This window comes from Chroicocephalus ridibundus, chromosome 1 (genome assembly GCF_963924245.1).
Source record: "Chroicocephalus ridibundus chromosome 1, bChrRid1.1, whole genome shotgun sequence".
In the NCBI taxonomy this organism is placed as follows: Eukaryota; Metazoa; Chordata; class Aves; order Charadriiformes; family Laridae; genus Chroicocephalus; species Chroicocephalus ridibundus.
This window is the reverse complement of record NC_086284.1, coordinates 120,549,719-120,574,283: the sequence shown is the minus strand read 5'-3', so window position 1 is coordinate 120,574,283 and position 24,565 is coordinate 120,549,719. Positions and strand designations below refer to the sequence as shown.

Sequence of the window (24,565 nt, the reverse complement as noted above, 5' to 3'; positions counted from 1 at the left end):
ACTTGGCCTCTTCCGATTCCTGCAGAGCAAGACTTTTGATGTGCTCTGTGATTTTGGAGCACATCCTGCTGATAGTTTCAAACGTGTGTTCCGGAGTAGCTCAGTCCATTTGAAACTCTCAACTCCTCAATCAAAAATGGATAAAGAAAACTAGTGCGCCAGGTTGTATGTACTTGTTCAGCACTACCAACCTAGAATAATCACATTGCCAATATTTGAAGTTTCTCTGGATGGACAGTAGTGACCTTTAGAGAACAGGCCCATTACAGGTGACTTGGTTGCTTTCTAAATAATCTGCACGCTTGTAAAATCAAACAGGTTGTCCTTCTCTTTGTGGGGAATAATTCTTCCATGTTTCAGGAAGTCTGTTTCCTATCAGTAAGCTACTTCCATCTTGATAGAGGCCCTTGATTACATCTTTCTGGGAAACTTTGCTTAGTTAAAGGTTCAAATACCTCTTAAGAATTTGATCTGGGCAACCAATCTGTAGCTTGTCTCTACAGAGATGCAAGCCATGGGGCAAAGGCTCCAGAAGTCTTTGCTTGCCTTCATCCTTCTACCCAACATTTGTCCATGGTCACAATCAGCATTTGTTCCTAATGAGGCTCTAGCTGCCCTGGAGCAAGGAAGCATGCTGGGTGGAAAGCCCGGCATTAGCACTCACACTGAGAGCTGAGGCTGGCTTTGTACACCACAACCCTTCAAAGAGTAGGCAAATTGCATTTTGAAAGTCCACGGTCCCTCAGGAATTCTTGACCCATGTGGTGCGAAAATGAAAGATGAATTTTCTAAGTAGAGGCTCACTCTCGAAGGAGCACGAGGGTCAGCTTTACAGTGCTGTATGCAGCTACTTCAGTAAATCAGAATGGTTTCCAAGGGCCTCCAGCTGTGTTACAGCTCTTCTGTTGCTACTTCTGGAATATTATTGGAGAAAAAGGCAGCATCTTACACAAGGGCTGTGATCTTTTAAATGTTGCTGCTCTGAATCCACCTACATGGAAGCACTTTTGGGGTAGAGAACTTCCGTTTCTACATCAGTAACCAAAATCTCTAGCTCTCTCTGGGTTGGCTTGGCCTGATGTAGCATACAGGAAGAATGAGGGAAAGATCTCATTTGCCAAAAGACAGGATTTTTGTTGTTCCCGGTCTGAAATCATAAATGAATAGTTGCATGATAATTTAGGGGGCTAATTCAACATGATGTTTCTCTTCATTTACCTCACTGAGTACTGTTATTAGCACCTCAAAACTAAAACTTTTGTCCTTTAATAGTCAAAAGTTTCAAAAAAGCAACGTAAGAAAAAAAAGGCAATTAATTTTTCCAAGACAATGATTCACAGTAGCAATAGCTTTCATCTATCTGCCTCTTGTGTTAATGTACAATCTAATTTTCTAACTTTAAATTCATTTTGAATCCTGCCTCTTTAATCTCTGTAAAATTTCTGGTGGTGACCTCTACTTCTTGCATAATTATTGCTAATGAAAAGCTTAAAATGCCTCATTGAGTTGGAAAGCTATTTAAATACTTGTTATCCAGTCCAAATTCTAAATTTCCCATTGTCTTTGGTGTACTTTTGCTTAGAAGGACAAGCTATGAGTGTTAACAAACTGGCTGTACTGGAGACTTGGTCCAGCTATCAACTACAGGTGGAACCTGAACTTGATCCTAAATGCGACCCATGCTCCCTTCTTTTGCTAAAGTAATATGCCAGCAAAGGCAGGATTTTACGGAAAAGGTGGTGGTGGTGGGGACGGGGATGGCATTCTTCCTCTACCCTCTCTTTCTCCCTTTTTCACAATCAGTGTCGTCTTTTTTTTGCTTTACATGATTCAGTCTCATTTGGGTGGGGGCTACATCCAAGGAGTGAGAAGTAAATAAGTTATGAGGGCAACTTTGGTGAAGCTGCCTTGGTTTAAGTGTTTTCATGCAGGGTTGAATGAGTGGAGGATGTGGCCCAGAGGATTTTCTTTAGTTAGCCTTGCCTGAAATTGGAGCAAACTGATCTTCTGTGGAGAATTAAGGCTTGAGTCTTGGATCTATATCTGAAAGCTTTACCTGGTTTTCTTTTTATTAAAAGGGTGCTCAGACATCATCTCCTGGCTCCAAAACTGACAGAAGGAGGAGCAATTGAGTGTCTGAGGCACTCGAGAGTGGCCTTGGAGACCCTGATCTGCTACCCCGCAGATGAGCTGTGTGATCTTTGGTGTGCTAACCTGTCTCTCTGCACCTCAGTTTTCCCACTTATTCTAAAGTTGCGCTTCCTTGCCTCTGGGAAAACTGTAAGGAAAAACATATTAGTGTCTCAGTCTTTCTGAAAGGGGCTGTTACAGAGAGAGGTAAGAACTGGTTGGTTGGAAGAGGCTGTCATGGCACAAAAGAAAAGTCATTGCCTCAGTCTTTGCCCCGATGTGAAGCTTTTGACATCCATACAATACAGGTCGTTTCTCAGCATGGCTCCTGCTATTGCTAAAGCATACTATTCTTCGTTATGATCTTCTCCCAGATGAGAAGCTGGAGATAATGGTATATCAGTGACCCATATTCACCTTATGTTTAGCTGGAAACATAGGTGGAGGACGAGACATGGCTGAAGCTATGAGAACTGATTCCTGTAACTTCTCCAAGAGATGGACGGGTGGAGAGTGTATCCCTCTTTCCCCACAGATAATAGAAATTAAAAATCAGGAGTGGCTGGAGAAGCAAAGCCAACTTGTTTTTGAAGCAAAAAGGTACTGCAGGAAGGAGGGGCTGAGGAACTTGTTTTTATTTCACTGAATGTCCAGACAAGATCAAAGGAAATTGGCTGGGACACAGGAGAGACAGAAAAGACAGGCTGTCTGACTATCTCCATGAGTCAGAGAAAAAATATAAACTGTAAGAGAAAGATGGAGGACATCTCTGAGGACTTTGCCCTAAGCCCAAGGATGTTGCACTTGAATGAGGAAACAGAAGAAGATATGCCCATTTTATTGATCTTAAATTACCTTATAACTCACATGCATCTTGTTAAAGACCCACTCACAGAGGCAGTTTGTGCCCTTCAACTTTTGCTTTGCCCTAGAGGGTTTTTTGTACACCCGGGGTATGCAGAGGTTTCAGCTCTGGCAGATGGGATGTGTAAACCCCAGGCTTGGTGGGGAAGGGGAGTTAGGTCATCATGGGGTCTTTGGGGCCCCACATGGTGCTTCTGTGCTCCCATTTCCATGAAAAGACACCTCGCACCCTCCAGGGAGGTGGGCAGGCTGTGGGAGGACTATGGAAGAGCACACAATCCCCGTCAGCCTGGTGAGAACCCAGATGAGGGGAATTAGGTGTGTTGGGGTAGTGGGGGCATGTGCTGAGGGATCGATGACAGCAGTGGTCCTGCCTGCGTGGCAGGACGCAGAGGCACCTGGTAGGAATGTGGTCTGGGGTCATGCTTACCGTGCCACAAATCTCTTGGCTCCAATTTAGTTTTTTCTGGCTCTTAAGAAGGATCAGCCCCCACCAACTCTGGCTGGCCATGGCCACCCACCTCTTGCTCTCGTCTGACTGGAGCCTGTCACCTTGCCACTGCTGAGTCCTCCAGCTTCATGAATTTCACAGTATGGACTGCCATCCAGTTTTCACCTGACAATCTCAGCTTTTATTGGAAAAGAAATACATTTTTGTCCCTTGTGGCTTTAGAGAAAGATCTGAAATACATGAACTTTACATACCATGAAAGGGAACGAGCAAATTAAAAGAAATAAGCATTTATTATTTTTAAGTCTACTTTTTAGCATATCTCAAGAATTTTGAGGCTTGGTTTATAGTTTGGGAGGTTTTTTAACACTTTGAGGTGATGGTGACACATCTTTGAAACTCTTGACATAGCACTGTGTAATGCAAGAGGTGAAGAGGACAGATCCTGCCCTTTGCATGTGTTATGTCTGTCTGGAGCCATATCATGGAGGTGAAAGGAATTAATTCTGGTAAACAGGCGGTATACTTCTTGCTTCTGGATTTGGGAGGAGATTTTCTAATCTCAAATTGCCTTTATGTCAGCTCATATAACCTTAGTTATATGGCACTGGTCCCTTTATCCCAGTCCCCTATCTGACATCTGCACAGAACTCTGAAATCCCAAACATTGTTGGTGTGAATCTGTGTGAGTCCTCTGGTTGTGGGAATTCTTTTTTTTTTTTTTTATTTGGGGGATTTGTATCTTTTTTTCTGATCAGGTGCACAGCACACGCCTGGTTCCCACAACTGAGAGGAAGCAGTTTCTTGGTGTTCACTCTCCTGGGCAGTAATTATAATTTGTCAGGAATGCAGTTTATTTTGTAATTCAACATTTCCCTATAGCACAATTGTGTAACACCTATACAAATAGTTGTTCCTGTTAAATGCTTGGAAAAAAATAAAACATGCAGTGGATGTCAGAATAGGCCTAAGGTACTCACAGGAACATTCATTAATATCATCAGTAATACTTCCATTGGCTTCTGCAGGAATAATTCCAAATCCTAAATATTTGTAGTTCCTGGCAGATGCTATACCTATGGCCCTAATCTATTTATATATTCAGGTGGCATAGTAGAGGTAAAACAAGATTGTCATTATTTCCCAAGTATAAATCTTAAGGGACAGCAGCTGGGCATCAACGTGGACCTCAGGTCCTGTGCTCCTGCAATCACTGGTTTCTCTGATTACAAGTCTGATAAAGGAACAAAAGTAATTTTTTCTGATTATTTTTTTATTGAAGCTTCTTAACGGTGTCAGATTAGTACAATTCACGCCGTCCTTTATACTCTGTTAAACAGCCACAAAGAAGAGGTCAACGTGACAGCTACAGCAGCGGTGGTTAGTATTTTCTAGGCCTCTTTTAAGTACTCAAGGGTAAGCATTTAAAGCAGAACAAAAGATGTGAAATCTGTTACTTGCAACCCAGGATTTCTTGTGATTATTGAATAGTAGTAGTATTACCCATAACAGCAGCAATGAAGTTAGAAAATGGGAACGTAGAGCAAGCAGCTGTGACTTTCTCCTCATTTTCTCTTAAATTTCATTTGGAAGGAAAGAAGGCCAGGATAAGAAACACTTTAGGAAATATTTTTTATTGAATATTCATAGCCTGCTTGTGACAAATGACGTGGTTATTAAAATATCTGCTGCTCTCATACGGAAATAAGGCCATCAGTTGTCTATCCCCACCAGGAAGCAATGCAATTGAAATGACTGTCAAATTATTTACACAGTGATGGCTCTTATTTAAGCTGCCCCCCCTACCAAACTCCTTGCAGTGTTACACCCCTCTGCCTGCCTCATGGTCGCCCAACAAAACAGGCAGAAGTGTAGAGTCAGAGGAAAAAAAAAAGTTCATAAAGACTGTGGGGTTTTTGTCCATGTTTTGGATGGTCTGTATGAACTATTTGAAATATATTTTGGTGAGTGACATTTCAATATAATCCATTTAAGTGGAAAAAAATAGCCTCACTTTTTTTTCAGAGCATTTGCATGAAGCTTTTATTTGTTAAAAGTGTCTCCTTTTTATTTTCCCCATATAGAAGGGGAAGTCATGTTAGCTTTCCAGATTAAGTGATAAGAGTGTTTTATCTCCTTGTGTCCCACTCATTCTATTGAGTCTCCTGAGTCCCTGTCGCAATCTGACCAGCAGAGTTCACTCTTCAAGTGAGGGCACACAGAAAACACAGTCTTAGTATATTCTGTTTTGGTTTTTTTGTTTTGGTTTTTTTTTTTTTTAAGGAACTAATGCTTTTTGCACACATAATAACTTTTCTTCTCAAGCAAGATCCCTGCTGATATGTGACTTTTCTTGACTGAAAGGTCCAAAAAACCCACAAAAAGATCTATCCAGTGGTGGAGCAAACAACTTGCTTGATGTTAGGACTATCATTAGGAAATTTTGAAGGAACTGAGTGCCAGAAAGCCAAACTTGGAAAGAATGCTCCAGGAAAGCTTTGTGGTGTAGGAGGTACCAGCAGTGCTCTGAAGGAGCCACCTCCCTCTCCAGGGGTGGGGATGAACCAATGAACTGAGTAAGTGCTCCCCATTAGATGGCTTCATCGTCTCGCTGGGTATGTGGATTACCATAGGGCTGGCCCGACTGTGACAGTGCTGCTGTGGTGTGACTTTGCCTGCATGCTTGAGCCACATCTGAATTGTTGGTGAACCACAAGAGGCTCAAGAGACGTGAATTCATGATCCTTCATCTGCTTGATTTCTGTAGCAAAGATTGCCCATTGGGTTCCAAACAAAATAAAATTGAGATTCACTTTAGCTTTGTAATTTTACAACAACACAGCTGGAACTTTATGGTTTTGCCTCGAAAACAGTCCTAAATGACATTTCAGATTGTCCCTCTGAAGCACTTTGTGTCCGTAAGAGCTAGATGAAGCAATGATCCTCTATACGCGTGTGCATGCACAGAGCTTACGGCAATGAGAAGAAATTACATATAGAAAGCTAGGGTTTGGTTACCCTTAACTGGAAAAAAGGAGATAAAAATAACAGTACTCTCAAGTTCTCACAACTCAAAAGCTGGTGCCTAAAAGCTAGGAAATCAACCCCAAATCAGAAGTTTTAAATTAAATAAAGTGAGATGCTATCCATTTGGAATCCAGTGTTAAGCTATTAAGCAGTACACTTCCAAGTTTTTTTCAACAACCTTGAGGGTGATATGGCAAATATATATTATACTGTGTTTTAATAATCATTGATTTCTGCCAAAAAAACTTCTTCTAGGTCATCTGATGAACTCTATCCTGGTCCCCGGTGGGAAGCCTCTTGCCTTTTTTCTACATCATCGCCCAGCTTGTTTCTGTACAAAAAAGGTGACTGGAATTTGCAGGTATGTTAGTTATTGGTGATTTTGCACTTATTGTGAAGCCAGACCTTTGACAATTATAAACAGATGCCTCTGTAACACATTCGGTTCTGCTCAAAAAGTGGAAAAGTTGTTGTATCCTCTATTAGAATAATAATAATAGAACTATAGCTTTACTGTAAGTAGGAAAAACTTATGCAGTTTCAGTCAGGAAAAAGTGTTCATGATAAAGCTATTCGTGATTTCATTCAACAGCAGTATTTTATATTTAACTCAGTTACTTAACTACACTTTATGCAGTGCAAATATTGAGCAGAAGTGAAGCTGGACTGAGCATTATTCGTCAAGATAAGACTGTGATTATTCATCAAGAATGACCATTACCTGGAGTTGCAGAACCAAATTCAGTGGGTCTGCAGACAAGGATTGTACTATCTGAGAAATATTGTTTGTCCTTTGGGGGAAGGGGGTGGGGGAGAGGATTCAGATGTTCCATTTAATAATCCCTGATCTACAAAATTTTAAATTCTGAACACTGATGTGTTGCAGTACTCTAGAAGATAGGCACAACTGAGCTTCCAAATTGAAGCAGTGACTCAGACATAGCTGTAATGCCTTGGTTAACTGTAACTGTAATTTAAGATTGACCACAGGTAGAATAACTACACCAGAAAAATCTTAAAAAACTAAAACAAGTACTACCATCTAATGTTTAAATGTTGTTATAGTGGCTAATAATACTTTGCAATATTGTGTGTGCATGTCTACCTTTTCAATAATAAACAGATGGCATAAATGGTACACGTAGAAGCTCCCATAACCTGATGAGTCCATTATAGAATTATATCTTCAACTCATGTGCAAAACCAATCATATGAAGAATGTTCATGCTGCAGTTGTTTGAAAAGAACAATGGTGAGTTAAAAAGCTTTTTGTCTTTTTTTTTTAATCCACAGATGCTTTATTCTTTATGAACTCATCACTAGAAGACATCAAAAATCTTTAAAAATCAAGTTACACAGGTAACAAGACCAGCATGTGCCCAGAGATCTAAGTTTTGATTTATTTTTAATTAGCAAGTGCTTTCTGTAGTGCAGTGAAACAAACCATGTTTGCTAGTGTTTCTCCACTTAATGTGCTTTATGAGAGAAGCCCAGGTTTTGAAACATTTAAGTCAACCTAATTGCCTTTGACATGTCTGCTGCTTTTCATATTTTTTTCTCCAAGATCTGTTTCTCTTTTTGGTACCTGTTTCTTCCTCTATTTGTGTTCTCTTTCCTCTTCATATTACCCTTTGTTATTGCTTTCTCCTTCCTTTTCTTTTAATCAATGAAGTTTCAGTGGACGACATCCTTTGAATCAGAAATTTAACACCACTGCACAATGACCAGACACCATAAGGTTATAGACATGTCTACTCTACAGTAATAGGACAATAATCTAGATATCCATACTAGCTCTAAAGTGTCTCATCTGGTTAATGATACAGGTCTAGCCACCATATGAATCGGCACGAGCTAATGTAACCTACTAAGAAAAGTCTGCAGAATAACACTAAATCCTGTGAAAGCTTCTTTGATGGGAAGTTACACGGTGCAATAATTTTGAGGATCCCTGTTCAGATCAGGATCCTCAGACTCGGAAAATTACTGCTGGGCTAGACGGCGAAATCTCCTACCATCTCTGGTGCACAAATATTTGTAAGTCTTTAGGTATGAGTTTTCTTTCCACAGCGTCTGGACCCCGAAGTGGCTTTCCTTCTCTTCCAGTCAGATGAGGCTGTCTGTGCTAGAAGAGCTTCTGGTTATGATCTGGATTCACACGTCACATAAGTGTGGAGATTAATTAAGTGAGGGACAGATACCCAAGACACTTATAATTAATGCCTTAAGTAAGTTATAAACCAGGGCTCCAAAGATGAAAGCTCACTGCTTGACTGATTTACTAAATCACACATTCCCTCTCAACTACTGTTTTAAGGGCACAGTCTTTGCTAGCCCCACGCATGTGCTTTGAGAATTATTCACTTCAGAGCCGCTTGCATTATCAACATCACAGTATTTTTTCCTAAGCGCTGCAGTACATGCCCATGTTAAATTCTTTGAACTTGCATCACATCGTACGATCTGATTAGACCTTTTAGACCTGCAAGTAGATGTTTTGCATATTGAAGAACTTAATCTCATACCTAAATCTCTCTGCCTCCTGGGGTTCCCTACATGAAAGGTATTCTCCATCAGCTATTCAGATGCTTCTATTTTCATCCTGGAAAACTATGATGACTTCGGGGGAAATCTAAGAGGGAGCAAGTTACTTTGAACCTTGGTTTTCTCCTACAGGGTTGGCATGCTTTTCAGTTTCAAACTTAATTTAAAAAAAAAATACCTCTCAGCTTTCAAGAAGTTGGGTAATTTTTTCTTTTTCTTTTGGCATTTTCAGAAAGAGTGTTTGGAGTCTGGTCCAATACTCCTGAAGTCTAAGATGAGAAGGGAAGCCAGTATGACTAAAAGTAAACTAAAGAGGTTATTAGAAGTAAAAAAGATGACCTTCAATAAGTGGAAGTCCAAATGAAGGACATAGAAAAGATAAGAAAACTTCTGTCAAGCTAAACATGAAGCCATAATAAAGCTGGCCAGGAGGAGAAAGTGTGCAAAATCTAACAATAAAAACTTTTTTTTTTTTCAAATCCATCAGAAGCAGGAAGTTTGCCAGCAGGTTGATGGAACCAATATATTACTGAAATCTAAAAAGACCGCTATAGAAGGACAAGTCTACAGCTGAAAAGCTTGAAAGTACTACATTTGCGAATGCTCCTTATGAAAGGGGTCAAGGAAGTTTCCCTGTTGGAGCCAATTGTTGGGGACTGTCCTGAGGAACAGCTCATACTGAAGTGGTTTGATAGGAAAGGGGAGGAGAATAAACCAACACAACAACAGGGACAAGGGCTGTGCTGTAAACATGCAACTCGCACAAAAGCTCCAAAGAAACTGAAAGAACAGTCAACTCTTCTTGCATCTTAGCACTTAAGTCAGCCTTGTTTTAGAGATCTGTGATGTTCTGTATCTGATGCTGCTTTTTGAAAAGGCTTCAGGACAACCAGGAAACTACAAATGTGGGTACAAATTCCATATTTCCAAATGGGTATAAACTTCCCTTATGACAGTCAAAACAAAATCAAAACAACAAAATAAACCCCAAACCCATGGGGCAAAACAGATCAGTTTTACAGCCTCATTTCTTTTGTATGGACGATTGTTCCAAATTCAGTTGAAAGGTAATACTGTTTTTTTTAATAATTGTTTCACTTTTGACAGGAGGCTACCTTCTATTCTAGCTTGAAGTCTTACCAGTCTAAATCAGATTCATGCACCGTACAGTTGGGATAAGGAGCGGAGAGGAAGAAGTAATATAGGGACTGTGACTCATTTGGTGGTTCATATGTCTGGGAGAAAAGCTGGTGTTCCCTCTTCCCTGTAGTATTACTGGGGCTGGTTTTGAAAGACTGGCCTCAGCTCTCTTCCCCATCCCCATAGTACTCAGGGGAAAATTAGGATTAAGGTTATTGTAAGTGATATTTTTGGTTAAGACATACAAGGGCCACCTGTTCCCTGCCTGAACACCAGCATAAGTCAGAACAGCCAGTTTATATCCCGTTTCCCCTGGTCCCTTTGGAGCTCTGGAAAGCAATGAAAAAGCCTAGAGCTGTGCACTTCATCTCTTCTTTTCTTCAGCACTCCCTCTTCTGTTCCCTGGTGCAAAATCTGCCATCTGCATGAGGGACTGAAGCAAAGCTGAGGAAAAAAAACCCTTCTGCCCATCTTGTGCCTCCTGAGAAGCTTCTGCATAGAAAATTATTTCATGTGGAAATTTCTGCACAAATTCCTTTTTTTAAGATCAGTGGCATAAACAGAATTTATATAAACAATCTTATGACCTGTAAATAGGTAAGACCTGTGTTGGTCAATAACAGCACAGTCAAAGCTCCGACTACCGTGCAGTAAAACTCTTATTGTCTGTGTGGTACAAGGCTTTAGAGATGTTTTTCATGTGAAGACGCTTCCCAAAATGCCTGTTGACTTAAAGCAGATGTGCTCATTTCATCCCAGTGCATTTGGACTGTGGAGAATGTTGTTGATGGTAATATGTGGACTTGCTACTTTTGTTTGGAGTTGGGGTTCAGTTTTACTTTTCATGCCAGGGTCTTGGCGTAGCTTTCAGAAGTAGGGTAGTTGTTTCCAGCTAGAAAGCTTTGACCAACCTATCTGAACATATAGGAGACGTTCGTGAGAAACGGTGGATGGGAATCCAGCTGTACATAACAGGATCTTAAATACTGAATTATGATCCCTTAACACCCACTCCCCCCCTCCCCCAGCCCCTTTTGTCATGAATAGCGTATGGAGCCGCATGACTGTAAATACAACTTTAGGTCATCTCCAGGAGGGATCAGATAAGTGGTTGCGGCCTTTGTTATAACTTGAGCAACTGCTTTCAACCTCCTTTACAGTCAGATATGAACCCTTAGTTTGGCTTTTAACTAGAGAGGATCCCCTGCTTATCTGAGGTTACTGACAGAGTATACTGCTGATGCGTTTTTATGAAACGTTTTGGGTTAGCTAAAAAAAAAGTAAGTAGTTTCTGCCTAATACACTTCAAATACTTCATTTTCATTTATGAAGACCATAGCTATCCAGACTAATGAATTCTTTGCTCTTATCTCTATTTGCAATTTATATTTATTGTTCTGATTTCATGTATAATATGTAATTGTTAAAACTCTTGAGATAGAACTTTCCCTTTAATTCAAAGATAACACTAGTAGTGGAAACGAGCATGAATTTATCCAGATCCCTTTGATTGTGCTGCAAGTTACTCCACGAAATCTTCAAATACCGCTTCAGATGTTCGTCCAAACTAAATGCCTACTTTTTACAATGGTGGGGAGAAATCCTCTTTGCCAATAATTTAAAAAAAAAAAATAAAGAAAATTGTTCACGATGAGTTTACAGGACTTCACAAGTATGAAGATGTCAGGATGGGCTTTTGGTTTTGGGGTCTTTTTTAGTTTGTTTTGTTGTTTTGTTTGGGGTTTTTTTGTTTGTTTTGGGTTTTGTTTTGGTTTTGGGTTTTTTTTTTAAAAATTGTACTATAATTCCTCTAGAAGATGAAACGCGGTGGGTTTCGCTTGACCCTGTTTCTGTAAAAAGACGAAACCACCGTTTTGCCCCAGTCTTTTTCTTGCTTAAGGGACGGCAGCCGCGCCGGAGGCTGGGGCTGCGGGGCAGCAGGGAGGAGGAGGAGGAGGAGGAGGAGGAGGAGGAGGAGGAGGAGGAGGAGGAGGAGGAAGGGGGGGTGGGGGGTGGAGGCGGGTGGCCCCGCCCGCCGGCGCGCGCCGTGTGTGCCGGTGCCGCAGCGCCACCCCGCGGTGTCCCTGGGCAGCGCTGCCCCGGCCCCGCCGGCGGCGGGGGGAACGGCCGGGCGCCTTCCTGTTCCCGACCCGCGGGACGGAGGGAAAGAGGAGCGTCCCAAGGGCGCAGCAGCGAGCCTTTGCGGGGCGTCTGAGCCGGGCCTGACGGGACCCTGCCACGTTATTCACAATCATAGAACGGTTCGGGTTGGGAGGGACCTTAAGGATCATCCAGTTCCACCCCCCCTGCCATGGGCAGGGACACCTCCCACTGGACCAGGCTGCTCAAAGCCCCGTCCAGCCTGGTCTTGAACGCCTCCAGGGATGGGGCATCCACAGCTTCTCTGGGCAGCCTGTTCCAGTGCCTCACCGCCCTCCGTATAAAAAAATTCTTCCTGGTATCTAATGTAAATCTACCCTCTTCCAGTTTGAAGCCATTACCCCTCATCTTATCACTAGATGCCCTTGTAAAAAGTCCCTCTCCAGCTTCCTTGTAGGCCCTCTTCATGTACTGAAAGGCTGCGATAAGGTCTTCCCAGAGCCTTCTCTTCTCCTGGCTGAACAGCCCCAGCTCTCTCGGCCAGGAGCTCTGCCCTCTCTTGCTTCTACGCACCCCACTGACGTGCTCATCTTTTGTCTCCTCTAGCTGGAGATGACTGGGAATTGCCTGGCTGAGGAACTGAATATCTCCTCTTGCTATTTAATAGGAAACAAACTGTTGCTAAAGCCTTTGAGCCCTCAGATCTCCATAGCCAGGCAGGCGCCCAGGGAGCCATCCTGCCCTGGGGAGAAGAGTCAGGGGGTGACTCCCGCCCTACCCATGCAGGAAACCCAGTACCCAGCCCTCCACCTGCGAGAATCATCTTTAAACACAGCATAATATATCCTCCAAAGCTGAATTTCACAAAGTTTCCAAGTTTCCACTTCTAATTCTTTCACGTTTCTGGATTTCATCTGCAATACAAAAAAAAAAAAAAAAAAAAGAATTTTGTAGGAAAACCAAAAAGGTTTTCCATAGATAACAATGCATACACATTTCTCTACAGCAGATCTTGCATAACCTTTAGAAAGTTACTTTATTTCTGTAAACTTGATTTTTGGAGCAGCAAATGGGTGGATAGCTGACCCCCAGGGAAAAAAATGTAAGTCATCACTGAGAAGCATGTGGAAAGACCACTGAATTCCAAGTTGATGTTGCCAGGCTAACTGTATTAGCAAATATTTTATATAAGCCTAGCATGCGTGTTCCCTGGTAACTGTGTTGGTTTTAACAACTTACGTAAACATAACGGATATCAGCATTTCTGTAGGATCCGATGTATCACATTGTATCAAAGCCTTGAGTGAGAAACTGGCAATAGGTCATAGAAAATAATGCAGTATGACACGAAAGGATTTTTGTCAGCTAAGGCAGAAATTCTTGCGGAAGAGGGGGACAACGTTTTGTCCTTAAAATATCAGATTCTCTGCACATACGCGCTCCACTGACAGCACATCAGTAGTTAAGCGTGTGAGAAACATCCATTTCTCATTGGTTTTGGTATCTTAATTAAACATATGTGACCAGTGAGGCAAAGGCAGAGTGGCCGAGTGGACGCGTCGCTGTGGCTGATGTCTGCAGACAGAAGTGCTCCACGGCAGATATATCCTAATACGGGACACCACCTCTTGTCCTGTTGTAAGCGGGAGCTCCTCTGCCCCACAATGCAGAGTGCTTTGTATAAGAAATGTTATTTGTGCTCTCTCAAACCCCGTCATGTGTTTGTGTTCCTTTTCAGATGAACTTTAATTCTGACCCTGCTGAGGGCGTATTGCTTGCTTTGGAAATGCTTGCAGTATCCCCAGAATGTTTATTTTCCACCCCAATATGCTGCTACATTCTTGCAAGCTTTCTCTGGTTGTAATGCAATATTTGGCCACAAAACAGAGAATACAAATGAAAAACAGTGCCCCAGTCTTAGGGAAATGGAGTTAACCTATGACAGAAAGTGTTTTATTGGAAACAAGACAAAGATTTCCAAAGAAATAATAAACAAACAGCTGGTCAGCGTCCCTGTAAGACCATCAACTTCAGATGTGTATTTCCTGGAAGGATCAGAGTATTTTGTTTCATTCTCTTCCTCTGCCCTCACCAGGTAGCAAAAGCAGAGGGCAGCTCTAGTGATAATGTTCCAAAGCAGGTAATTAGATATTTAATAAGTGTAGCAACAACATAATTTGCATGACCAGCTAACCATCTACAGATTGTTTCCAGTAATGGATCCAAACCACTGGCTTTCTGCAGGTATTTGTTGAAGACCAGCACTTAACCAACAGTGCACTAAGAGTCAGGCTCCAAAGGGTCAGCAGCAGGAAAACATTTTTCTCCTGCAGCGCTGTTCAGGAACATATCTAATGACAGTGTGGACGTTAGGGTCCCTTTTGCCAGGATAGTAGAGTTTTGGAAGGGTCACGAGAAAACCTGTGTTTCCTGAAACAAGGGCTGAACCCCTCAGCAAAGAAACGGTAGTTACAAAAACCAGTCTCAGAGAACCTGAAAGCAGGCCTCCGTGTCCACAAAGCCACAGCAACTCCCTGCACATGGGCTAGATGGAAGTGCAGCTATAAAGGTGAATCCAGGTACAGAGTCAGGCCTGAATTCAGCAACAGCTGGTTGTTGGGCTAGACAGGAGCCTGGCTGCACTGTCACTACCCTGAGAGTGCTCAAAATCCCGGCTTTCCATGGTAGCTAATGCCTCTCCCTTCAAAACTATATCTCGGAATGATATGCCATCTCAGAGTAACCCTAGAAGCAGAACCTTGTGATAGACCCTTGTGATATCCCCTTGTGATAGACCACAGACTTGTGCAGGGGAACAGCAGGGGATCAAGTTCTCACACGTTGCAAGTACAGCTTGCAGAGCTATATTATCTAAGTATTAAGACTAAAATGTTGTTGGATGGCACCAGATGCTTCAAATCCCACTTTGTGATCAACAACAGAGGCGGGGAAGTAAGCATGATACAAATCAGAAAAGGAGGGTCAGGTAGACATTTCCTCATCTAGAAGCATAAGGAGACTTGAAGAGTCTGGAATTGAAGGAAAAAAAAAAAAAAGGTGTAGAAATGAGGAGTTTTACAAATGCAGAGTAAGAGGTAGACTCCTATATGGCCAACTCAGTCATAAGAAAGCGAATGCCTGAGCCTGGAAGAGCCCGGTGTATCTATTACGGTGCAAGTGAAGCTGCTGCCCTGGCAGCTACCGTAGCCATTATTGTAGTGCTGAGCTAAGCAGGTCAAACATGTACGTTCCCTGGGACCTCAAAATGCTTTGTTTCTACTCAGATGACCTTGCACTTGAACACTCGGTGAGGAGCAGCACATCCACAGACCTGCTTTCGCTGGTGTGGATGATGGATGGGAAACCTATTATGCAGAAGGAGGGGACTAACGTAGAATAGAGAGTTTGTCTTCAGGACAGAGTTTGGAGAAACTTTTTCATGCTATAAAAACAAAATAAAAGGGTTGGGGGGCAGGACTGTTTTTTTGCCCTATAAGACAAGGTAATAAAATTGGCACAGTGCTCCAGTGAAAAGTCAACCTTGTGACCAGCAGCACAAAGCCGAAGCCTTTGAGCAGATGCATCCTTGTAGATAATATGACCACACGGAATTGCTGTAAGTATATTTGCAAATCAACCCATAAACATTGCAGTGTTTGTGGAGCTGACAGACAAGTAGCCAGAAGAGCTGCAGTGCGACCCGGGCCTTCTCTCCCCCTTACGACACAAAGCAAATGGGCTTGCACTGTGCTCCGTGCTGGTGTCAAATACAGCTTGTTTAAAGCAAAATGGGTTATTGTAACTTATCGTTGCTTCCTGGAGTGTAGATGTATCATCCATAGGCTACGTGTCCTCTGCTCTCTGCACTACGCAACAGTTGAGTATCCAACGGTACCTTTAGAGAGCAGGCCTTCCTAACAGCGGTTGAACACAAGCCCCAAAGAACCAGCCAGGTACCATCTGCTCTCTCCCCTCTTCTTGCCTCATGCAGCCAGCCAGCACCTCCTTTCTGCTAGGAGGACTGAATGATAGCCAGCTAGCTCTCCTCCAAGGCTCAGACATAGCCACGCCAAGTGACCGGACTTTCAAACTCTGTTGGAACAGACGTGGAGATGAATTTTGCTAGCGCACTGTTGTCCCCAACACGCGCACTGGGGTATTGGTGTATAAATACCATATAAATATTTTGGGGAGGGACTGTTTGCAAGGGCATGTAGCGATAGGATGAGGAGCAACGGCTTTAAACTAGAGCAGGGTATGTTTAGATTAGACTTTAGGAAGAAGTTCTTTACAAGGAGGGTGGTGAGACACTGGCACAGGTTGCCCAGAGAGGCGGTGGAGGCCCCATCCCTGGAGACATTCAAGGCCAGGCTTGATGAGGCTCTGAGCAACCTGGTCTAGTTGAGGATGTCCCTGCTTACTGCAGGTGGGTTGGACTAGATGACCTCTAGACGTCCCTTCCAACCCAACACATTCCATGATTCTATGAAATCTAGCTGCAATTTGCAAAAGGTATTAGTGTCGTTGCAACTTTCTTTGTCACTATGAACTGAAAGTCTGGACAGAAATTTTCTAGCAGAAGTTTAAACTTGGCATTGCTGCATAAACCAAACATGGCTTATGTGCAACACTTAGTACTTAAAAGGGTATTACGCTATGCATTTGTATAGTACAATGTACAACAGACATGGGAAGTCATCAGATTTCTGGATTTTCTGGAAAATTACATTCTCATTCTCTATATACATCAGATTTAGCAGGCACAGGTTAAAATTGTGCAGTACTGTCACAAATGTCTTTTAATTTTGTTTGAACCTATTGCATTTCTCTTCTGACTGCAAATATAAACCTCTGTATTTGTACCCAGGTAGACCTTTGTTCTGGCAAAGAATAGCACACAATTTAAGTTTTGGCTTTGAGACACTGTGTAGGTCAGGCTCTTCTGTCTGTGCAACAAGACAGATTTTCAGAGGCATGAAGGGTAGTGGAGTAGTTGACTTCCAATGTAGGTGGATGCCTAATGTCCCTTCGTGCCCTTGGAGATCACTCCTTTGTGTATTGTTTCGCCATCTGCCTACACAAACACTCTCAGCAAGTCTAGAGATAAATCCAGCATTAGCAGCAGAAAAACCAGTGTACTTAATGAAGAAAAAACAATTGATTCACGGCAAAGGCACAAAGTGCTTCAAGGGTCTGTTTAATATTCATTGTGCAGATTCCTGAGGAATCAATGTCCACTTTTAAAGTTTCACTGGTGGGGTTCCTTGGGGGGGGGAGGGTGGTTTTTTAATATCAAGACCTACAACAGGCTGTAAGGTAAGACTGACTAAATCAATTTCACCCTTGGTTAGTGACAGTTTCTTCAGGCTTCTGGCAGTAGCCGAATGTTTGAAATATTGGCAAAGCTTGTTCTTGCTTTCTCAGAGATGAGCTAAACTACATTTTCAGCCCTTGAGATCACAGGTCACAGCTCTGCTTCACCAGCTTCAGCTAATGACATAATTGACACCCAAAACAGAGCAAGGAAATGCTAAATGTATCAACTGCTAATATCGTTAACAGTGGGGAACCTGGAAGTCATGGTATCTTCACCTTCTGATAAAAGTCCAAAGACAGTTCAGAGGAAAAGTTGCTACAGAGCTCAAACAGGTGAGAGAGTGACCATTTCAGTTACCTGCTTTATGACAGCGGTAAAAAAAACCCAACATTTTATTTTCTTCAGGAACAAAATATGAAAAGAATATTCACATCATTTAAATCAATGGTCAGGCTTTTAAGTGACATATAAAGAACTTAACAGCACATCTCAGAGGTCCCTTCTAACCACTAAGATTCTGTGATTCTGTGTTCTTGCACCAAATTATTGTAATTACATTCTGTCTGCTCGTTTGAAAAAGGTTCGGCCTGTATTTCTAATGTTTTGTCAGGTTACTTCTTTAAAGTCTTCCCTGTGTAAATAAAGTTTGGAAAATAATAACGCAAGGCTCATCTGGCTTTAAAAAGACCGAGAGTAACTGTGCTCATCTTACTTGAAATATTTTTTTCTTATCCATCATTTATTTAAAAAGAAAAATCTTTTTTTATATGGATCGTGCCTGGAAATGTTGTTCATTTATCTCCGTCTGAAAAGCTAAGTGCCTATAAAAAGCAGCCTTTGCTTGTGAAGACAGGACACCATTCCCTCTCTTGACTGTTTGACCCAGACTAATCTCGTTTCCCGTATGGGGTGGAGCACCCCAAGGACCGGGGGGTTTGGCCCACCCCAGCGGATGGAGGGAACGGTTTGGGGCAGATCCTGATGTCATCCCGGTTCACATCTGTGGAAGACAGCAAATGCAGAGTAATGACTTCACGATGAGGATTTTGTGAAGCTGCCAATGAACTACTTATGAATCCTCTGAAAGACTGTGAGAGCATCTATCAGCCTTCACCGAGGCACAAACTCCAGTTCATCTGCGCAGCTTGCTGAATGAACGCCTCTGTTGCCCAGTGTGGTGATATAAAGTCATGAATTACAAGGTGATGGGGTTTGCCTGTTCCAGGCAAACAGGTTTGTTAAATCGACACGACCTTCTGTTCCAGAAGAAACCCATTAAGCAAAAGGCTGGCTTCTGCTCAGATTTAAGAGAGAAGATTGCTTTTCAATGGGCTGCGTTAGCAGCAGTCTCTGACCAGCTGGTGGGAATGATCATGCACTCAGTGATAGGCTAGAAAAGAGTAAGGCTTGCTCTAAAGACACCTTCTCTTTCTTCTCTCTCTCTTTTTTTTAAAAAAAAAAAATAAAAAAAAATAGAGTTTTGGTTGATGGGAATCATACCAGAAACTGAAGAAGGGAAAACCTTTTCCTGGAAAGGTAAGCTACTGCTGAACGGCAATTAGAAATAATGACTGTTTTATACATGAATTGTTCTTTCTTGGGGTTTGTTTAAAGCAGAGCCATTTTTATTCTGTACCTTCTGCGCTACGTTAAACTTGCAAAAATTCAGATATAATAGTATGTGTCTTCAAGTGGTCGTCTTGCATCCTATTAATTAAGATCTTACCTTTAATAAATCAGTATCTTATTTATGATATGAATAACACCACCAGTAAGTTCTAGAAATATTGTTCTCCGGTCCTGTGGCCCTTGTCACCTCTTTGTTTACTCACGCTGGGTGTCGGCATCGCTGTCAGCACGTGCTTCCCCACTAGTGCTGTGGTGGGCCCTCAGCAGAGGAACCTTGGCCAGATCAGAGAAGAATGAGGCTGATTCTGGTCCTGTATCTAGAAAGGCTAATTGTATGGCTTTTTGTAGCTGCAGAGTTGTGTATTGCTGTGTTGGTCTTTATTTACCTCTCCACTGGGGAACGAGAGGGAAGGGAAACCCAGCTTCTTAATGAGCATTAAGAAACAAGGCACTACTAACCGCTGCTTTGCGTGGAACTGTTAAGGCTTGCAAAAGCAAAGCAAGATTTTCAGAAGTGCTCCAAGGACCTATTTTGCTTATGAGGAAAGGTGAGCAAGAGACTCCATCTGTAGCAGGTCTGGCATCACAAACTACAGTCTTGCACTTTCAGTGTCTTCAGTTACTCTTCTAATGACAGATACTCCAGGGCAACCTGAAGTCCTTGCTTAAGCTCCAGTTTACGTGCAAGCGTGCCTGCCCAAATATGTGCACTTGTAAAGCTGGCCTTGGGGAGCGGGGGGACACAGCCCTGACTGCTGAGCAAACTGTTGCCGTGCTAAATGATGTGAAACTGCCAAGTGAGGCTAAAAAGTGAGCTGTGTTTTTTTGAAAGAGGTGTTTATGTGTTTGGAGGGGTGTAGAGTGTAAGAGAGGAAAGGAGGTGAAAACATCTACTGGAACTAAATGACTTGTGGGTTTTGGTGTGTGTGTGGTGTTTTGTGGGTTGGTTTTTTTTCCTGGTTAGTATTGTTCCTGATGGGTTTGTGTGTGCGTGTGTGTCCCTCCCCTGAGTGCTCAGCTAGACTGGATAGAAGCCAGCGCACCAAGGTGGACCAAGCCTTTGTGGTGCTTTCAAAATCGAGAGGTAGAAAATCTTCTGGTACAGATTGCTGCATAGAATGCTTTTATGTTAACGTCTGCGTATGAAAATATTAATTATGCAAACAGTACTTATCAAAGCATTTTTGCATGTCTGACTTTCCCAAAATCCATGCACCCATGTGGTGTTATGTTTTTTGCTTTATATGTTGTCGCATTTCCTATGGTCCTCATCCTGAATGATAAGGGGGGGATATCTGTGGCTCTGCAAACCCATGTTCCACAATACTGGTTTCTTGTTGCTTGTTTTTTCCACACTCTTAATTTGCCGAGATGCTACAAATTCCTCAAAAAAGCCCCTCAAACTTTTTTTAAAAAACAACAAAATGAAGTCCTGAATTACATACAGGTGTGTCAATTTGCAACCACTTGATTGATTTAAGTGTCTATAAGCCATATTCTAAGCTCCCTTAATGGGATGATTTAGCTGATGATTTAGCTGATTGTTCACATACTCCTACTGAAATGTAACTACCCTTACAGCAAAGGGCTGTGCTCAGTGTAACAACGGGGGCACAGTCATTTTGTGGATAGGAAGTGTTTTTTTAAAAACATGAACAGTAAACCTTGTTAAGGTTTTGTAGGTAGTTTGGAGGTTTTTGTAGACATTCCTTTTGATTTCCAATGATAGGACAACAGTATTTCCATCTTGTTGGCACTTTTGCACAGACATGTCAGGTATTAAGCTGCCTAAAAGGACAAGAGCCAAGGTCACTTAGCTCTGAACTCCTGCTGCAGGATTGTGGTCTGGAAAAGAAGGTGGGACAAAACCAGAGACTGAGTAGGAGTCATCTTTTTATTCATTTATTTATTCACAAAACAATGTCTGTCTTGCTCCTTTGGTACTAGCTCTTACGGTTTTCCTTGTATCTAGTTTTTTTGGTACACAACTGTCCCTTTTGGCAGACGAAACGTGAAATTGCTCCCAAATCGGGGTGGTTACTTTGATATAACAAGGTTGCTGAGGCAGCAAAATATTAAGCATGTGCATGTGACTGATGACATCGAAGGACCATCAGTGCATTGTTCAGTGATAAGCAGGACTAGAATGACTGAAAATCAGTTTAGCCTCTCTTTCTTTGAAGATGACAGCTCTAGAGCTAATCTTGAATATCAATAGAGAATGTGTTTGCACAAAATCTACCCAGTTATCTCTACCAGGGGACGTGCAGGCATTAAAGCACGAAAAACAAGCCTAGATCAGGCATATACACAGGAAGCTGCTCTAGTATAAATGAGAACCAATTTCATGACTAGATTTCATTTTCAAGGAAATTAGGACACGCTGATTTGTATCACTTGGTGCACAGGAGCTGAAAAAGCACAGAGCAGGTCCAGCCGTTCCATATAAGCACTGAATGGCCATTGCTGAAATGATTATACCTAAAATACAATGAAATACATCTGATGCAGGAGAAAAGACAGGAATCAATAACTTTCACTGATCTTTCTTCCACGTGTAGCTTTAAGCAAAGCTTCATTTCCTCAGGCAATATTAAACAATTAATAAACTTCAACATTTACCTAGAGAATATGGATGCCTGTTTGAATAGCGTATTATTTGAGCCAATTCTTTTCTTTGATGCTGAATCTCATGAGTAAGCTATGGGACCACTAGAACAAGTCTTGCACAGTGACAATGAACAAAGATATGCAAATACACCTTAAAATTAAAAGAAACTTGCAAATGCTGCTTTATTTAATTCTTACAATAGGGAGGCACTTTTACATTTAAAAAAAAGAAGTGCAGTGGCTTCACTACAACTACAATGCTCTAAAATATTCTTCCATGAAAACAAAAAGAAATAGTGTCTGTGTGGGGAAATTAAGTGATTTTTTTTTTTTCCTTTAATTTCATCTCTGTACTGGTTATTACACTTAAAAAAACAACCAAACAAAAAACTTAAAAAAACCCACAAAAACCAACCAAACTTTTTTTTCTACTGTTCGCACAGTCCAACATAAGCATTTAGAGTATTGCTGACACTTTGCTTCGTGCTCCTCACCTCACCGTTTCTGTGTTTGTGGTACAAGGCAAAGAGGCTGACCCAAGGGCTTTCCAGAATTCAGAGGGTGCTGATGAGATACTCTTAATGAAATAATCACATGTATTTGATATCAAAAGTCCCAATTCAGCTCCACCTTGCATGTAAAACCTGCTTATTTCAGTCAACTCACTCTTCAACTCTGGCCCAAATGAAGAACGTGCGTGTTGCGGTGGGAGGAGCGCAAGCAGGGACACTTTCCTGTAATTATTTCCCCTTCGTGGAGTCTGGAGAAATTAAAGCTTTTTTTACATGCCATCGTAGAAAAGTGAACTAGAAGTTCACTGGCAATTAGCCCCCGGGGCGTCAGCCATACGGTCGGTATTCCTGCTGATAGGCAGCTAGAATGAAGCGGTGCTGGGCAGACCGGGAGGCTGTGCCGAGGCCGGCCGATGTGTGCCACATGACACAAGTGGGAAGTGAAGTTAACAGTAACCTCAGACAAAGCAATAATGTTGAAAGATGGGTTCAGATTCTGCAATACCAATGTACCAACGTTAGTACTCGACAATGAAAGAAACCTCACTAATGTCACTGGGAATGTCTCTGGGGAAAGGCAATCCTCAAAATGAGTATTGTCACAATCCATCCTTGTGTACATACGTTTCCACTTCAATGTCTCAAGCGAAGAAAGTAAACCTCAGGTCAAGAATCCTGGCAGATAAATGTCTCTCTGATTGATGGACGAGAGCATATATTCATCACTTACAGCAATTCTCTTGCTATTTATTTGGTTTGAGGTTAACAAAACCACTAGGTGAGCTGCACAGGGAGACTTCTGGTTGTGTGAAAATGAGTTTGGAAGTGGAAAGAACACTCAAAGGATGTTAAAGAAATATTAGAAATACTTGAAATGAGCACACCTGAGGAAAACAATACTTTTCTAATTACCTGTTCCATTAAAGTTGGTTGAACAGAATACAGCCTTACATTCTGATGTTACTAGCAAAACTTAGGCTTTCAAGTATGTCATAAACACAGCTGTAACAGGGCTCACAAATAAATCTCTTATGGGACTGTGAAGGTAAGGTTGACCTAAATAAAGGGAATATGAGGGACCATTAGAGGGTGTTCGTTCTGAAGAGTGCTAGATTTGTCACGAGTGGAAGAAACGTTTGCTGTAATTTCTCAGCTTTACCCAGAAAATTCCAGTTTCATGTCCTGAGAAAAAGACCAGAGCTCCTTCCTTCATGCCATCTCCTTTGTTTTCCAAAATTGCTTGGGGTGTACTTTAATCCACTTTGAAAGTAAATTACCTGACCTGATCCACAGCTCTGTTAAAAGTCTAAAGCTGGGTTCCTAGGATAGAAGAATTAAAGCTGGTGCAGTATAACGAGAGCTATTTTCAAAAGCTGAGCTACTTAGAAAAACACTTCGGTTTTGAAGTTGCGATACCAATATTGATACAACTTGTAAACATATGCACAAAGAGCTTGGTCTCTGGATTCAGGAGTACTTTTTTTCCTTTATCAAAAGCACATATTACAAAACCTGTAGAGATTTCTCTTTGTATGTTATGCTTGGAAAATTTTAATGAGAATAGTAATGTATTTGAATCTAAACAAAACCAAAATTTGCAACTTGTAACTTTATGCTGCTATATGAAAAATAAGAAGTAAAACTGGTTCTAAACAGCACTTCCTGAACTTACTTTCTAAACTAAATATATCAAGGGCATAGTATGAGCATGAAAGATAAATCTAGCTTTAAGATTTATCACTGATATGAATAGAAGAACATTTTACAGAATTTTCATCGTTTCTCTCTTTACAGCTGAAAAGAGAGGGAAATTTTCCCCCCGTTCTATCTAAAGGGGTGGAAAAACACGCCGTTGATTATTTTCCTGGCACATATTGAATAAAATAATACAGGCTTCATTATGGCATGAGACTAATTACACAAATTGTATCCGAAAGAAAAAAGTTAAATTAAGAATTGAATGGTTACTGCATAATCAGTGGGCACGAGTGAGATCTAATGTCATTGTGTTTAGAAATGGCTTCATCCAGATCCAGCTGTCTGTTGTTGACCTTCACCTCCATGCAGCCGTTATAAAAAGCAGTTACTAACGTAGCACCCAGAGGAACATCTGCACAGAAACACATTCAGTTTGTTAGGCCAAGGCATGCAAATTCTGATGTATTTTTCAGATTAGCGAAAACATGGGGAACACTCCACTCCCCAGCCATTAGTCATCCATGGGAGAAAAGAGCAAATTGG

At 41.7% G+C, this 24,565-nt stretch overlaps 1 protein-coding gene and 1 long non-coding RNA gene across 3 annotated transcripts in view; one reads left to right on the top strand and one right to left on the bottom strand.

Annotated features, from left to right (window-relative positions):
• The window catches only part of LOC134521871 (uncharacterized), a 114,244-nt gene that overhangs the window by 61,785 nt on the left and 27,894 nt on the right, over positions 1 to 24,565 (top strand). Inside the window, exons 3-5 of one of the 2 annotated variants that reach the window (XR_010072891.1) lie at positions 6,728 to 6,833; positions 7,766 to 7,831; positions 17,819 to 17,905. This is a non-coding gene — a long non-coding RNA (uncharacterized LOC134521871). The remainder of the gene's footprint in view (positions 1 to 6,727; positions 6,834 to 7,765; positions 7,832 to 17,818; positions 17,906 to 24,565) is intronic. The other variant, XR_010072888.1, reaches the window with a different exon arrangement.
• Positions 21,112 to 24,565, bottom strand: part of PROS1 (protein S) — a 35,927-nt gene continuing 32,473 nt past the window's right edge. Inside the window, exon 15 of the mRNA XM_063348850.1 lies at positions 21,112 to 24,434. Within this exon, the coding sequence (XP_063204920.1) occupies positions 24,289 to 24,434 (146 nt within the window). The 3' untranslated portion in view covers positions 21,112 to 24,288. The remainder of the gene's footprint in view (positions 24,435 to 24,565) is intronic.